This window comes from Saimiri boliviensis, chromosome 15 (genome assembly GCF_048565385.1).
Source record: "Saimiri boliviensis isolate mSaiBol1 chromosome 15, mSaiBol1.pri, whole genome shotgun sequence".
Classification (NCBI taxonomy): Eukaryota; Metazoa; Chordata; class Mammalia; order Primates; family Cebidae; genus Saimiri; species Saimiri boliviensis.
In genome coordinates this window covers 69,008,788-69,025,390 of record NC_133463.1, presented here as the reverse complement: position 1 = coordinate 69,025,390, position 16,603 = coordinate 69,008,788, and the positions used below count along the sequence as shown (strand labels likewise).

The window sequence follows — 16,603 nt, the reverse complement described above, 5'->3', positions numbered from 1 at the left end:
CATACACCATATGTAAAGGAATGGGTATAGCTGTGTTCCAACAAAATCTTATTTTAAAAAACAGAAGACTGAATTTCGCCATGGGCCATAGTTTGCTGACTTCTGGAAAGAATATTTTAGGCTCATCTCATTTTTCCCTCCAGAAAATGAGAGCACTGAGATTCACCCCTAATCTCACAATAGAGACTACATTATTTTTAAAAATCCGTTAAAAACAAAACAAAGAGGGTTGGTGATCTTAATTTTAAAAATCGCTGAAAAAGAAGGAAAAAAAAAGAGAAACCCTACGCTGTTTTTCCTATCTGTCTCTTAATCATTTCCAATCAGATTCTACATGCTTGTGTGAAACTCCAAAAATGATTAAAGAAAGCTGTTCGGACAACAATGGAGAATGGCCATTAATGCAAATGTGCCAATATTATGCTCAAAGGCAAATACCACTTTTGTGTGTCAGTTCATTTCGGATTATTAAAGAAACATGTACAGCAGATTGGAAACAAGTAACTATTTAACTGCAGAGCCACTTCTGTTAAGGATCTTAGGTCTGTGTGTTTAACTAAAACTGTACAATACGTGTACTATGTCTGATTGTATCTGAGCCACTATCAATGTAGACTCTTATATAAAAGAAAATTGTAGATTTCGGGGGAAACAAAGAACAGCGTAGTTCAACGTGCATCATGGGAGTACCATGTCTTGGAGGAGGGGCTTATGCTAAGGGTTGCATTAACGACCTGGGTGGGGTGGAGGGGGGCATCTTTTGTCTTCAGTTGGCCACACTAATGCATCCCCCTCCACCTTCTAGGAGCCAAAACTCTGTCCTGAATTGTTACCATTATTTATAACTTATTTCTTAAGACAAATCTCCCACATAACCTGCGCTCTCACAAAGTCCTCACTGTCCTGGCACACACCTCCTAGAAACCCTCACCTGAAAGAGGAAGCCACTCATTTTCCACAAACCTCTTGAAAGTTCTTGCCCTACCCCAAGCCCTCATCACTACCACAAATGTCTTGAAAGTTCTTGCCCTACCCCAAGCCCTCATCACTACCACAAACCCTTTGAGATAGCACCTGCCTGAAAGTGGGCTCAGGAAGAACTCATAAACATATATTCAAACATATCGTCAGTGAGGAAGGAAATAGACTGCCTATGAATCTTCCTTCTCCAAATGTGTATTACCATTTATTAGAATATGTGCCAACAGTAGCCTCACTCTTCCACTGTCTACTTCTTGGTTTTAATTCATTTCACTCAATCGCTCAATCCTAGGTTTTGGAAAGGAAAGAGGAAGGTGCATTAGGGGAGAGAATAGAGCAGTTAAGACACTTTAGGAATACATAGCTATAGCTAATAAATTCTGGAGCCAAACTCTAATCCACACATGCCTCCATAGATTTCACCTTGAGCACCATTTTCTAAACATTGAGTGGCCAAAAAAAAAAAAAAAAAAAGGAAGCCAATCCAAACCCACAAACTTCCTTGTAAAATTCTCCCTTAAAAATATTAACAAACCTGTTTTTACAAAAAGAAACATACAAAAGATAAGACTGAAACTAACACATTTGATTATATAGAAGGGGCAAGTAAAGCTGGAAGGAAAGAACAGCAGAAATTCTTTGGCAGGTAAAAAAAAGTCCTTTTCAGTGTCATGCTTTTGTAGACCTTTCAACTTCTGGAAATGTGCCAATGTTTTACGTACTCACAGATTAACCTAATTGTATTAAAATAAATGACAAAACCGCAGTGACTGGGGAAGAAAAGAACTAATCCAAGATCCTTTTGAACACAGATATGATATACCCTAGACTAAAGGCAAACATTAAACAAACCAATAGATTTTGTTTGTTTGTTTGTTTGTTTGTTTGTTTTTTTGCTGTGTATACAGATTGGCAGTTCTAAAACTATTTCTATGATTGACGATATGAGTAGTTATATTTAGAATATTGGGAGCCATGTTTCTCTCTCTCTTGAAAGGGGAGTTATAAATATTAAAAGAAGCAGGGCTAGAATAAAGCCTGTGGTATGGGCAAAAGATAGACATTAAGATACAGTAAAACAGATAGATAGAGAATAGAAAGATAGATGATAGATGCATGGTAGATAACAGATAGATGATTGATAGATGATAGATTGATAAAAGATAGATAATTGATTGATAGAGATCAAGAGAATGAGAGAGTGAGAGATAGACAGACATAACGGTGTGACACTCCAGAAGCAATAGAAACATCTAGTACCCACATTTTGGTTTCAAAATACTATTCTCCACAGAAAGAAACCAGAACTCCTGGAAGAAATGGTTTGTTGTGGGGCCAGACAGAAAAATTGCAAGAGCTCAGAATGTAAAGTTTGTGCCAGAAAGTAAGAAATAACTTAAATAAAGATGGAGATATATTTAAAAGACAGACAGCTTGAAATAGCTCCCACCTCGCAAATCTGGAACAATTTGAGCATCAAAATAAATAATGATAATAATGGATTATAATCCATCAAATAAACTAAGAATCTACCAGTCCATACTCATACAAAAAGAAAAACAAATGTGGAAGAAGGAAAAAACCTTCTTTACAGAAGAATGCCAAATAATAAATGTAGAATAAACAATGAAATTAGAAAAATTATCATTTGAGAAACATAATAGTTACTGACTCAGGTAAGAATCAGTAGACACTAAAACAAGTAGGTGAAATTTTCATGAGAAACAGAATATGTACATGTCTCAAAATATCTCATCATAAGCTACTTACTTACTGTAAGGGAAAATATGTATCTGGCAGATTTCACCATAACCAGAAATTTATCAATCAAGACATTAAACTGTAATGGTCATGCTGGACTTGGAGACAAGACCTTAACGTATTCAAGGTGGGAGGTTGTACCTGATAGTTTTTATGTAAAGGAGGCACCCTCTCAGGGCCATATCCTTACGAAATGTTGGACTAGAAAAAAAGCTGCTTTCCAGAAAGAGAGATGACAAGGAAAGTGTTTTTACTGGCCTAAGCTCTGTGTGAGAGAAAACTGTCTCTCCTATGAATTTGTAACCATGGACAAGCCCTGAGTATCTTAAGATAAGAAATCAACATAAAATGTTGCCAGGTTAGTAGCAACCAAAAGGCACCCTTCTGAAGGAGCACACCCTTAAGCCATGCTGTGAAAAATTTCCACACAAGTCCACACGCCAAAGTAGCAGGTCATACAAAGAAACCAGCTCATGAATGAAAGTCAGTATAAACAAGTAACGAGAATTTAACCCTAGCCAGGTGCAGTGGCTCACACCTGTAATTCCAGCACTTTGGGAGATGGAGGCAAGCAGATCACCTGAGGTCTGGAGTTCGAGACCAGCCTGGCCAACATGGTGAAACCTCCTGTCTACTAAAACTACAAAACTTAGCCGGGCATGATGGCAGGGGCCTATAATCCCAGCTACTCAGAAGGCTGAGGCAGAAGAATTGTTAGAACTCAGGAGGCAGAGGTTGCAGTGAGTCAAGATTACACCACTGCACTCCAGTCTGGGCAACAGAGAGAGATTCCTTTAAAAAAAGAAAAAAGAAAAGAAAAAGAATACAATCTTAAAATACTTTAATAATAGAATTATTGAATTCAGAATATAAAATAATCATGATTAAAATATCAGAATAATTAAAAAATTAAAAAGGAACTAAGTGCCACATAAAATTCCTAGCAATGTTGAAAAATAAGCAAATATATTTTCCAGGAATAAAAGATTTCCTCGGCCGGGCGCAGTGGCTCATGCCTGTAATCCCAGCACTTATGGAGGCCGAGGTGGGCGGATCACGAGGTCAAGAGATAGAGACCATCCTGGCCAACATGGTGAAACCCCGTTTCTACTAAAAATACAAAAATTAGCTGGGTGTGGTGGCGTGTGCCTGTAGTCCCAGCTGCTCGGGAGGCTGAGGCAGGAGAATTGCTTGAACCCAGGAGGCGGAGGTTGCAGTGAGCCGAGATTGTGCCACTGCACTCCAGCCTGGAGCCTGGTGACACAGTGAGACTCTGTCTCAAAAAAAAAATTTCCTCATTGAAAAGAACAGTCTAAAGAGTAGATTAGAAAGAGGAAGAGATTTAGTGTCCTAAAAACAAGATATAAGGAACCCAAAATATCGTTTATAAAATCGACAGGTAGAAAATATTAGTATTAAAAGACAAAGATTGTCCAAAGAAACTGTCATAAATCTAATTGAGAGAAAGAATATGAATATAAATTATTGAGGAAAAATAATATTTTAAAGAGTTAGACGTTAAGAATTTTCTAATCCTGGTGAAAGATATAAATCTGGGCCAGGCACGGTGGCTCACGCCTATTATCCCAGCACTTTGGGAGGCTGAGGCAGGTGGATCACGAGGTCAGGAGTTCAAGATCAGCCTGGCCAAGATGGTAAAACCCCATCTCTACTAAAAATACAAAAGTTAGCTGGACGTGGTGGTGGGTGCCTGTAATAATCCCAACTACTCCAGAGGTTGAGGCTGAGAATTGTTTGAACCCAGGAGGTGGAGGTTGCAGCGAGCTGAGATTGTGCCACTGCACTCCAGCCTGGGGGACAGAGCAAGACTCCATCTCAGCAGTAAGTAAGTAAGCAAATAAATAAATCTGGATTCTGGAAGCACAAAGAAATCTACATCTGGGCTGATGATAGTGAAGCAGCAGAACCCCAGAGACAAAAGACAGTACACCTGAAACCCATCCAGGGAGAAAAGAAAGGTCATCTACAAAGGAACAATCCCTAGACTGAAAACACACATGTCAACAAAGCCACAGGAACCAGAAGATAGTAAAATGTCTTTGAAATGATTAGAGACAACTCTCAACCTAGTACCCAACTAATATCTCAATAGTGACTGCAAACTGAAGATATTTTTGCATGAATAAAGATAAGTTTACCACCACAGATCTTCTGTGAAGGAAAATGGATAGAGAAAGTCTGAGATGCAAGATGAAATGGTGAGCAAAACAAATTCATGGGCAAATCTGGATGAACACTGATTGTTAAGAACATATACAATAAATATATTAAATAATATCTGTATGAGGTCAAAAAAATAAGTTAATGTATTTGTCAAGAACGATGTGTAATATGGAAGATGAATAGCTGAATTTAAAGCATTATTGAATTCTATATTCTGTATTACAGGGAAATAATAAAGACACGGATTAATATTAGATTACGTTAGCTTTTCCAGGTCAGTAAGGGGTAAAATGGATTTACAAAAAAAAAAAAAAGAAACTTGGTCAATTTTAAGTAAGGTGTAAAGGGTGAAAAAAGATAAGAAAAATGTAGGGTAACAGTAAGTCCAAAATTACCAGTAACATCAACAAATTTGTCAGCTAAAGCTAACAAGTAACATACAATGACTGTAAGAGAATTTTTTAAATGCAAATAAATCTTCTCTACAAATTACTCACCTTGAACTTGAAACACAAATATAGTGAAAGTTAAAGAATAGAGAATCAATGCATTAGGTGAGTACTAAATAAAATAAATGTGGTACGGGTGTATTAATATTAGATAAAATAGTCCTTGAGGCAAATATTGAATTACTAAGAATAAAAAGAACCATTACACAATATGAAAAAGAAAAACTGACCAGAAAAATATAATAACTCTTATTATGTATATATCTAGCCTTTAAGTATTTAAAGCAAAATTGCCAGAGCTACACATAGAAATGGAAAAATATCATCCAGGGAAATTAAAATGCACATTTGTCTCAAGGACACATGGAATACTTTTTAAAACTGACCACATTTAAGTAATAAAAATGCCTCAACAAATTTCAAAGAATATTTCTACACACCCCATTCTCTACCCACAATGCAATAATTAGACATCAATAACAAATAAATACCCTCTTTTAAAATCTCCAGATGTTTACAAATTAATAGCATATTTCTAAGTAACTCATGGATCAAAGAAGAAAATCTAGTGAAATTTAGACATTAGTATGAACTACAGTATAACAATACTACATATCAAAATCTATGTGAGACAGCTGAAGCCATACTTGGATATTTTAAGATACATATACTAGAAAAGAAAGGATTAAAAATTAATGGATAAATGCTCAATTCAGGATGTTAGAGAAAAAGAAAATACAATGAAGGAAGGACTAGATATAAAAAAATGAAGCTATTGAGAGGAGCTATAAAAATATATATACACAGCAAGTGAATAACTTGATTCCAAGGAATATACTCTAGAAAAATTCCACCACAAGTACAGAAGAAGACATAAATAAAGATATTTACAACAAATTAATTATAGCAAAATACTGGTAACGTCAATACTGGAAGGGTTAAATACATTGGAATATATTTATCCAGTGGCATTCTATTCTACACAGCAAAGAAAATGAATAATTTGGCTCTACATAAATCAACATAAATAACTCAAAAAGGTTTAACATTAGAATTTAAAAGTTGCAAAGGTATACATCCATTATAACAAAATGCATATAAAATTTGAATTTTGTATAATTAATATGTTTTATGCTTGCAGATATATATGAAGTAAAATGATAAAGACACATAGCGGAATGATAAAAACTGACCTCAGGGTAGCAGCAGCCTCCTAAAAGAGAGAAAGGAAATCTATAGGGATAAATAATGAGTTTCCACTGTACAGTAATAGGTTTATTTTCTTAAGCTGACAAACATGTTTATGATAGTATTTTTATACATTTTTATATCTAATACATTTAATAAGTTGTAATAAGTATAAATATAAACCTGTAAGTCATTAGAAGAAAAACAGGAAAATGTTTTTACATATTAATATGTTAGAAAACCAAGAAATGCATCAAAATTCAGAGTAAAACATTTGTCATACATTTTTTAAATTGTATTCAAAAATTTTCAAACAGATGAATAAAGTTGCAAGGCAAATCATATACCAGGAGAAAATATTTGCAAAAATACAACAATATGTAGAAAAGGGTTTCATACTTAAAATATTTAGAAAGTTTTTATACATTCATTAAAGAAATAAAGACAACACAAAAAATAAACAGGAAAAATTACAAATGATTACTAAAGATATGAAAAAAATGTGCAACTTCACTAGTAATCAAAAAGGTGTAAATTAAACAAATGAGATATAATTGGGAAATTTTTCCAATATTAAGGATTTCAAATGTCAAAAAGAACATATGATATAATCCCTGTTATATATTTTTGGCAGAAGTAAGAAATAATGAAAAAAAATTTAAGTCAGTATCAATAGAGCCTGCCATCTATCAATTCAGCAGTATAAAATTTGCTTATCCTTTGGCCTTGCAGTTCCAGTTAGAAATATATTGTTGCAGCATGTTTGTGACAGTGAAAATCAGAAAACATGAAATGCCCATCAAAAGGAGAATAATCGACTGGGCGCAGTGGCTCACTCCTTTAATCCCAGTGTTTTGGGAGGTCAAGGAGGGCTGATCATCTGAGGTCAGGAGTTCGAGACCAGCCTGGACAACATGGTGAAACCTCGTCTCTACTAAAAATACAAAAATTAGCTGGGCATGGTGGCAGATGCCTGTAATCCTAGCTACTCAGGAAGCTGAGGCAGGAGAATCATTTGAACCTGGGAGGTAGAGGTTGCAGTGAGTTGAGATCACACCACTGCACTCCAGCCTGGGTAACAGAGCGAGACCCCAGCTCAAAAAAAAAAGGGGAGGGGTAGGAGAGCAGGAAGGGGGAATAATCAATAAATCGTAATAGTCTAGCCCATAGAATACTATCTGGCTATTAAAAAGAATGAGGTAGACTAATAATACCTAACATTATTCAATGTCAGGCAATGTTCTAAGTATTTTGCATATATCAACACATTTTATCCCAGAGAACTCTATAATGTAAATCTCAGTCTCCACATTTTGCAGATAAGGAAATAGAGGCATAGACATTTAGATAACTAGTATAAGATCACTCAAAGTGGCAAAGGCAGGCTTTGAATTTAGGCAGGCAAATGGGAGAGCCCACACAATTTATACTGGGTGATGGTGCCTCCTATGTGAATTGACATGGAAAGGCTTCCAAGTGAAAAGATATGAATGTAATGAGAAATATGACAGGCTGTACATATACGCACATTCCAAGAAAGGGGACTGAAAAGTCACATGCCAAAGGGTCAAGGGTCATCTTGTATGGGAAAGGAAGGAAGAGTACGAAGAGACCACGGGTGATCTTCATTTAGACGTGTACTTCTCAGATGAGACCAGCAACCACATACGTGAGTATTGCCTGTGTAATTAAAACAACCCAATGCCCAGCACGAGTTAATCAAAATCATCTCTGACCTTCTGGTGAAGACGGTTTACTCCCATTTCCTCTGTCCACAACTTTGACTCTGGGCTTTGGTTCCTTTCTTTTTTCTAAATCTTTAACTGGAAGAAAAGTAGGGATACAACACCATGTTATATTAAAGTCTAAAAGAAAATATTCAATGATTTTTACTAAAACCCTTGCAAGCCCTAAAAGTATTTATAGAAATGAGCTTCATGGTACAAACTCATCCCCAAATATTAGAACTGCTGGTTTTTTTTCAACCTTGTCATGAGAAGACACAAAAACACTTAAGGAATTACTTTGGCTGAGTAGGTACCATGCACAGATGTAACATATATTTAATCCTTCATAACTGCTTAAAATCAGCATAATTATCCCTAGCTTATACATGGTGGAATGAATAACCAGGAAACTAAAATCTATCTCATAAAACCAGTTAAGTGCTGGTACGGGGTTAAAGCCATATCTTCAAGTCTCTGGACTTAGCCTATGAACTTGGTTCCCATTCTAGAAAGATCTTAACCATGAATAGCCTCATTTGGAATTGCTCCATCTGTATATTAAAAAAAAAAAAAAGTGAAGATCCTTATAATATTCCTTTTCAAACATAAAAAGTTTCTCTATTAATAAATGGTAGTTTTTCTTTACGGATTTAATTAGAAAATATTAAGGAACAAAAAATGTCTTTTGGCCTTTTAATAAATTCATATCAACCTATACTATTAGCTTAACTTTCCATTGCATTCTCTCCTTAAAACTGCACAGCTGCTTTTCTGCCAAATAGCACCTTAGGCTGTTGGAAGCAGTCAAGACCCTGCCAAATGGCAATGGTTCTTGCACAAATAAAACACCCTATGAAGATGCAGAAGTGAGCCAAGGTATTTCATTTAATTGCTACCTTCACTTCATGGAAGTCAGCAGATGTATTGGAGGGTAAGCTACACAGAGGAAGCAACAATTTCCTCTGAACCACCCTTGCTGCCTTCTCCGGGATGTTGTTACATTCATCCTGTCTTTATCATATCTTCCTCGTCTTTCTTTCCACTGTCTTTCATCCCTTTGCTGAAATGGTCTGAGGGTTGTCTTTTGCCAAGGTCATGTTACTCTCATTCTATTATTCCTTGTCTTAGAAACCTTCCTTGGCTTTCTGCTACCCAGAGATTAAATTCTAAGATTTCAAAAATAATTTTAAAACATTTTAAAAATAAAAATGCCAGATGCCTTGATCCTGATATGCATAAATTTTTATAATAATTTTTAAAACCTCACTCACTGACTTCTTTATAAGCATTGGCACTTTGCAGCCTCTCCCCGACCCCCACTCCTCCCATACACACACCACTTTCTTTTCCTTCTCAGTTTTTACAATGCCTTTATCCTGGTTTTCTACTTCTGACTACTCCTTTTCATTCTCATTCTTTGGGCCCTTTCTCTACTACTATTCATGAAACACGATTACATACTAAGGTTGCCTTGTGTCTCTGTACAACCCACCTGTAATTTTGCTGCCCTACAATTTAAATTCTCACCCTTTCATCGATAATTTCCAAATCTGTATCTTCACCCCACCCAAACATGGGCTGTCACTCCAAATTACTTGCATTTTCCAAAACAGAATATGTCTGCAACTTTAATAGGAGAAAGATTGTGCTGAATGGTGCTGGAAGTAGGAATGGCTTTAGGAAAAACTAATAATAAATTCAGAGTTAGAGACTTGGAGAAACTTCCTTGTTGAGACAGACTTTCAAAGAAAGGCAGAGAGTTTGCAGGCAAAAATTGATAAAACACATTTAAAAGAGAAAACATTTTCCAAAATAGAATGTGGTGAATTCCTATAATTTTATGTTGCCTCAGCATCCATTTTAAATATAAGTCAGACTTACTCTTACTAGAAACATGCTCAGTCACATTTGACACAGTTTCCAGTCCTATAACATATCCTAAAGCGTTAGTTCCTAAATATGGTTAATACAGATATCTGCCTTATACAACTGCTCCCTGCCCATCTTTCAAAGTCTAGTTCAAGTGTCACATTTCCAGTGAAGTTTCTGCAGTCTTGACTCGGGAGTTACTCTTATTATTCATTATTCTCTCCTAGATCTATTTCTACCTTCTACTTCCCTATGGGAGAGCTGCACACAGCTCACTTAACTGGCCCCACTGACCCTCATTCTCTGCACGGACTATGTAGACATGCCACAGTGACCCCCTCTCAGTCACAGTGGAACTCATGCCTGCTTGCTTTAAATCCCCCAGTTAAAACCCTCGTCAGAGAAACCTGAGGATAATGCCCTGGACCCCAATAAAGACCTTTGGCTTATGGATGCCCCCACTTCATGTGCTCCCTGACCTCCATGGGTGTGGCCTCTAAGCATACCATGTAACTCCTAGGACCTGTAATAAAACCTTTATTTCCACCTTGTGTCTCTCTTAATCATTGAAGAGGTGACCTCCATATTTAAAGGTCCTAAGTTAAAACACAGTTATAAAAGCAGTCTATAAATAAACAAGAAAAAAATAACAGACATTTTGGAAGCTGATCCACTACATCACATAGAAGATGTAACATATACATCAACCAAGGTGCAAAATCAGTTGGAAAACAGATTGTGACAAGCAAAATGTATTTCTTACAACAACAATAGCCACCATGCTCTACTATGTGGTGAAGTCAGCTCGTCTGTACGGTAATAGGCACGTTATCACCCTTATTCACAGGTGAAGAAACTGAGGCTGGAAGTGGTTGAATTGCTTGAGGCAAGTTTGGAATCATAATACCTGTTAGATCAGACACGCTTTCTGTCTTAGAAATTCAAAAATCATTTCTTTTTCTTTTTTTTTTTTTAAAAGACCAAGTGCTTCACTCTTGCTCAAGCTGGAGTGAAACTCTCAGCTCACTGCAACCTCCACCTCCCAGGTTCAAGCAATTCTTTTGCCTCAGCCTCCCATGTAGCTAGGATTACAGGCACACACCACCATGCCTGGCTAATTTTTTGTATTTTTTAGTAGAAATGGGGTTTCCCCATGTTAGCCAGGCTGGTCTTGAACTCCTGACCTCAGGTGATCTGCCCGCCTCAGCCTCCCAAAGTGCTGGGATTACAGGTGTGAGCCATCTCACCTGGCCCAAAGATCATTTCTTATGTTTTACTGTGTATCAAAATATGAACTCATACAGAATCCAAATCCCTGCACTAAATGCAAACCTAACGCCACAAGGCTTTATCTTGATCACCACTTTCCTGGATCTAACTACGGAAGTTTTCTAGGAAGGGGAGACCAGGCTTTAGCTGCATCTCACAGACAGCAAGAATGTAACTGAAATGCAAAAGGGAACAGAAAGCTATCCAAGCAATTTTCATTTTATTCTTACAAACTGCCATTTGGGCAGAACAAATCCCTCTATACTGCCAATAAACATAACACAGCTAAAAACGTTTACGCTTGCGTATCATTTATCTAAGCTAACCAGTTTTACTGTTTCTCTACAGTAATCTTAGCAGAGTTAAGCAAGATGGAAACAAATGAATTTCTTTTTAAGTGCTTTGAATAAGTAGCCTGGGAAAGATTTATAAGGCTCTCTGTGTTTCTTCCACTGTTCAGTCAGTGGAATATTTGAAATAATCAATTGCAAAACCTCAGACTAAATGAAGATAAATAATTTCTCCTTATCCCTTTTACTGCTTCTCACAAACTTTACATGAAGTTATTTCAGCTACTCACGTAGGAATGTTGGAGGCCAGAAACTAAAGTATAGTGCCAGTAAAATGAGACAGAAGGCTGATTTATACCAAAAAATAACATAAAGACCTTTTCCAGAGCTCCCAGACAATGTGAATCTCAAAAGAATGTAACATTCACATGTGTATGTCCTGCTGACAGGTGAATTTGCGAAATGACTTTGTTCAGAAGTTTCAAGAGGTAGCTTAACAAAGTTGTGTTTTCTTTTAATTTTTTAAAAGAGTCACAAAATATTGGGTTGGTGCAAAAGTAATTGTAGTTTTTCTAAGAGAAAGTAATTGCAAAAACTGCAATGACTTTTGCACCAGCCTATATGTCTCACAAAACATTACTGGGAAGAGGAAGAGAAAAAGGGGAAGGAGGGGGGGGTAAACAAAATCTAGATAGAACATGGCTGCACAGGAAGTTCCAGACTCACAGCCTCACAGATGTATGGATTCATTTTATGGCAGGATTTTAAAAGCTATTGTTGGGCCGGGCGCGGTGGCTCAAGCCTGTAATCCCAGCACTTTGGGAGGCCGAGGCGGGGGGATCACGAGGTCGAGAGATCGAGACCATCCTGGTCAACATGGTGAAACCCCGTCTCTACTAAAAATACAAAAAATTAGTTGGGCATGGTGGCACGTGCCTGTAATCCCAGCTACTCAGGAGGCTGAGGCAGGAGAATTGCTTGAACCCAGGAGGCGGAGGTTGCGGTGAGCCGAGATCGCGCCATTGCACTCCAGCCTGGGTAACAAGAGCGAAACTCCGTCTCAAAAAAAAAAAAAAAAAAGCTATTGTTTAAAATTTAGAAACAAATCTACTTGAAATGATATCTATGATTTGCTCAAAAAATAGTAAGAGAAAGGGTTTGGGGGATAGAAGAAATAAGACTGGCCACGAGCAGCCAATTGCTGAAGCCAGATGATAGCTACGTAGGAGTTAATTATATATTCTGATGATTTTTTTTTATTAAGCTTTAAATTGTCCTTAATAATAAATTGGATTTAGCAATGAAGTAACAGAAAGTGAACTAGGATAGGCCTCTTCTGTTTGCATTCACAATATAAAAAAGTTTCATCCTTCACATTTGAAATGCCACTTGCAGGAAGAGGGTGTTGCTGTAGTCTCTGATCACTAGAATATAAGGTCTGTAGGGGCAGGGATTTGTCATGTGCTCAGTGCCTAGAAAACAGTCTGGCACTTAGTAGGTATGTGGCATACATTTGTTAAATGAAAAAAAAAAAAATGAATGAATGAATGTCTCCTGAGAGACAGAAGAATCAGGGCCTGTGTGAACCATTTTTAAACTCAATATAAGCAAATGTTTGCTAAGGAAGCGTGGACATTGACTGGACCACTGCAGAGCTTTCTTTACTGCTTAGAATGTCCTCTGCACACTCTATTCTTTCTCCAAATGCCCAGTTGACTATTTGAGAACTGGGTCAAACATGAAGCTTTCCCAAGCCTAGCCTCTCCACAGCCCATTATTGGGGCAGAGAGAATACCTCTCTTCACAGAGTCCTACATATACTCTCTCCAAAACTTATCACATTGTATTTGTTGACAAATCAGCTCATCATGGAGTCTGGCATAGAACATTCCCTATGTCAACTGATAACCAATTGGAAAGAGTTAAATTCCCTGTTGCATAGGCTGTTTTAGTAGAGGCCAGACTGGCACTTTCTTGGGATCCTACAGAGGAGATGCACGCATTATCCATTCAGTCATTCCCATTTATGGCGCACCCTTTATATGCCAGGCCTATCATATACAACTGTGATACCATGAGAAATAGTAAAACTTACAGGCCTGTGGCGTCACAGAGAAGTAAATAAAGCATTACAAAATTGTGTGATAGCTCCAGAAGGGAAGCTCTAGATGCTAAGAAGTCACATAGGAGGATGTCTGGGTAAGGTTCAGGAGCCAATGTCAAGGAGCACACTGGAAACTAAAGCATAAAGGATAAGTAGGAATACAGCAAAATGGGGAAAGGGAAGGCTAGAAATTATTAGAGATAGGAAGAATTCATGGAAGGTAGAACTGAAGGTCTTCCAGGATCTCTCTAAATCTAAAAAAATCTAGAATTTTAACCTGTTAAAATATGTAACACAGACTCAAATCCAAGGCTGGGACAGAGTCCTGAGGAAGTACTTTCAGACTCATAAATACATACTTCTGAATTGGCCTTGAGCTGGCTTGCTTTCTTTATCTTTATGGTATGCAATAATTTGAACTGTATAATTCTGGTCTGGCATAAGACCTTGAATAATTGCTTTAGTTGCAGTGTTCTGGAGATTCAGCTGATTAGTTTTTCCACCTACAATAAAATAGAAAAATAAATCAGTTCTACAAAAGAAGGCTACTGTGTACATTAAAAAACTTTATTAATTAGCAATTGAGGTGTTAAATGGTGAAGGCAGTTTTGGAAATGTATTTTATTGTATATATTTAAAATTGTATATATTTATAGTATACATGATTATTATACTCATCAAAAGGTGAATACATTTAAAAATACAATATATATGTGTCTTGCACCTAATTACAATATAGTTTTCATTCTCTTTTCAGCTGTACTCTTTTTTCATTAGATAACTTCAACAATTGTTGAAATCAGAGAAAACAAAATTCACGAAAATATTTCATCATAACACACTACTGCTTTAATATAGTAGGAAAATCCATTATACAAGATTACAATACAACAAGCCCTCAGTATCAGATATACTCTTCAAGAAATGAATTCCACTTAAAAGTGAAGGGGGAGGCTGGGCGCCAAGGCTCATTCCTGTAATCCCAGCACTTTGGGAGGCCAAGGCAGGTGGATCACCTGAGGTCAGAAGTTCAAAACCAGCCTGGCCAACATGGTGAAACCCCCATCTCTACTAAAAACACAAAAAATTTGCCAGCCATGGTGGTGCTCGCCTATAGTCCCAGCTACTCAGGAGGCTGAGGCAGGAGAATCGCTTGAACCCGGGAGGTAAAGGTTGCAGTGAGCCATGATTGAGCCACTATACTCCAGCCTGGGTGACAGAGCGAGACTCTGCCTCAAAAAAGAAAAAAAAAGTGAAGGGAGAGATATGGGCAATCCAAATGTAATTATTTACACTGGAATTTTTTTCTATGCCCTCTCTAAAGTGAGTCAAAGCATCCTTGAAACATGAGCAATTTAATTATCTTAAATCTGACCACAGCTGGCTCAGGATACTGAAGGAATCACTCATTGGCTACTCAAAAGTTAGCTTGGTTCATGAAAAAAAATGTCAAAATCCCATCACCTCTCCATCAAATTAGACTGAAATCTAAGGCTTTCTTGAAAGTACTGATAATTACTCAACTTTTATGCAGAATTCTACATTTTACTTTTCTTCTCTAATTTTTACCTGCAATTACTGTGTCTGAGAAAAGGAAAATTGAAACTTCTGTCTCTCTAGCAGTATCAGCAAGAGAAGTCTGAAATTTGCTGAATTAGTCAAACATAATAAAGTTTATAATGTAATTCAATCATAGTCAAAAAAATTAATATTTTTAATTCAGAAATTTGATGCTGCTATTATCTGTGCTGCCTAATACTGGAGGGCAAAATGGAGTCTTTTGCTTGCCAAAATCCACTTCCCTGTATGCGTTTATGTTCAAGATGTTAAATTGGGTTTCAGGAACTTCTATCATTTAAAACTCATCTTCTAAAAAGTGCACCTAAATATCTTTCACTGTGTGTGTTTCACTAAAAAAAAAAAAAGTTTCTTGAAAAAGAAAACAAAACCCTGTATATTACAGTCTCTCTTTGAGAGTTATGGAGTGTATTATTTTATTAAAGGCTTTGAGATTCCTGAAACAATAACAACAAAAAAAAGCTTTAAACTCTGTTTAAACCAGCATTTCCCAAATTTATTTGACCATTAAACCACTGAGCTGCATCATAGCTATTAGCATCCTGCAGAATACCATGGAACACACTTTAGAAAGGCTGGCATAAACAATAATTGAACCATGTCTCATAGTGTTGAAACAGCTATAAACATTTTGCGGCTAAATGTATTTATTACTGTTTTTATTTACTATGTTTAATCAAATAGACACCAGATTGCCAAGACTGATTGTCTTGATTGCTGCAGTGAGGACACTGCAAAAAATAAACCTAGCATTCAGGGAGAAATAATTTGCTTTCATTCCCTATTTTTATTTTGTCACAGGAGATGTCTAAGCAAGAACTAGACATCTACTTCCTGGGTACACTCTTCAAGAGGAGATTGAAGGATTCAGATTAAGGTTTGGTTCAGAGGCTACCTAAGTCACTTCTACAATTCTGTGATGCTTCAATAACACTCGATTAGAGGTACTTAATAGTTTGGTATTATCAGCAATTAATCAGGAAAAGTTAGGCTACCAATCACCTAAAGGAAAAAAATTACCTTTCAAGATCAGACATGGAGGATTCTCAGAGGTACCAAAAACTACTAACTTGTATTTTAACCTTTAGATTCATAAATGTTCAAGAATCTTTTAAAGTTAAATTTAAATAAGCTATATTTTTAAAAATCAAAGAAATTTCAAAATTGAGTCATACTCCAAAATGGAAACACTGAACCAGCTTT

At 36.7% G+C, this 16,603-nt stretch overlaps 1 protein-coding gene across 7 annotated transcripts in view; it reads right to left on the bottom strand.

The window, feature by feature from the left end:
• Positions 1-16,603, bottom strand: part of COL14A1 (collagen type XIV alpha 1 chain) — a 254,139-nt gene that overhangs the window by 198,676 nt on the left and 38,860 nt on the right. For all 7 annotated transcript variants that reach the window (XM_074387087.1, XM_039464751.2, XM_039464753.2 and 4 more), the window contains 2 exons: positions 14,182-14,325; positions 8,300-8,386 (listed from right to left, as the gene is read on the bottom strand). In XM_074387087.1, coding sequence (XP_074243188.1) covers positions 8,300-8,386; positions 14,182-14,325 — 231 coding nt within the window. The remainder of the gene's footprint in view (positions 1-8,299; positions 8,387-14,181; positions 14,326-16,603) is intronic.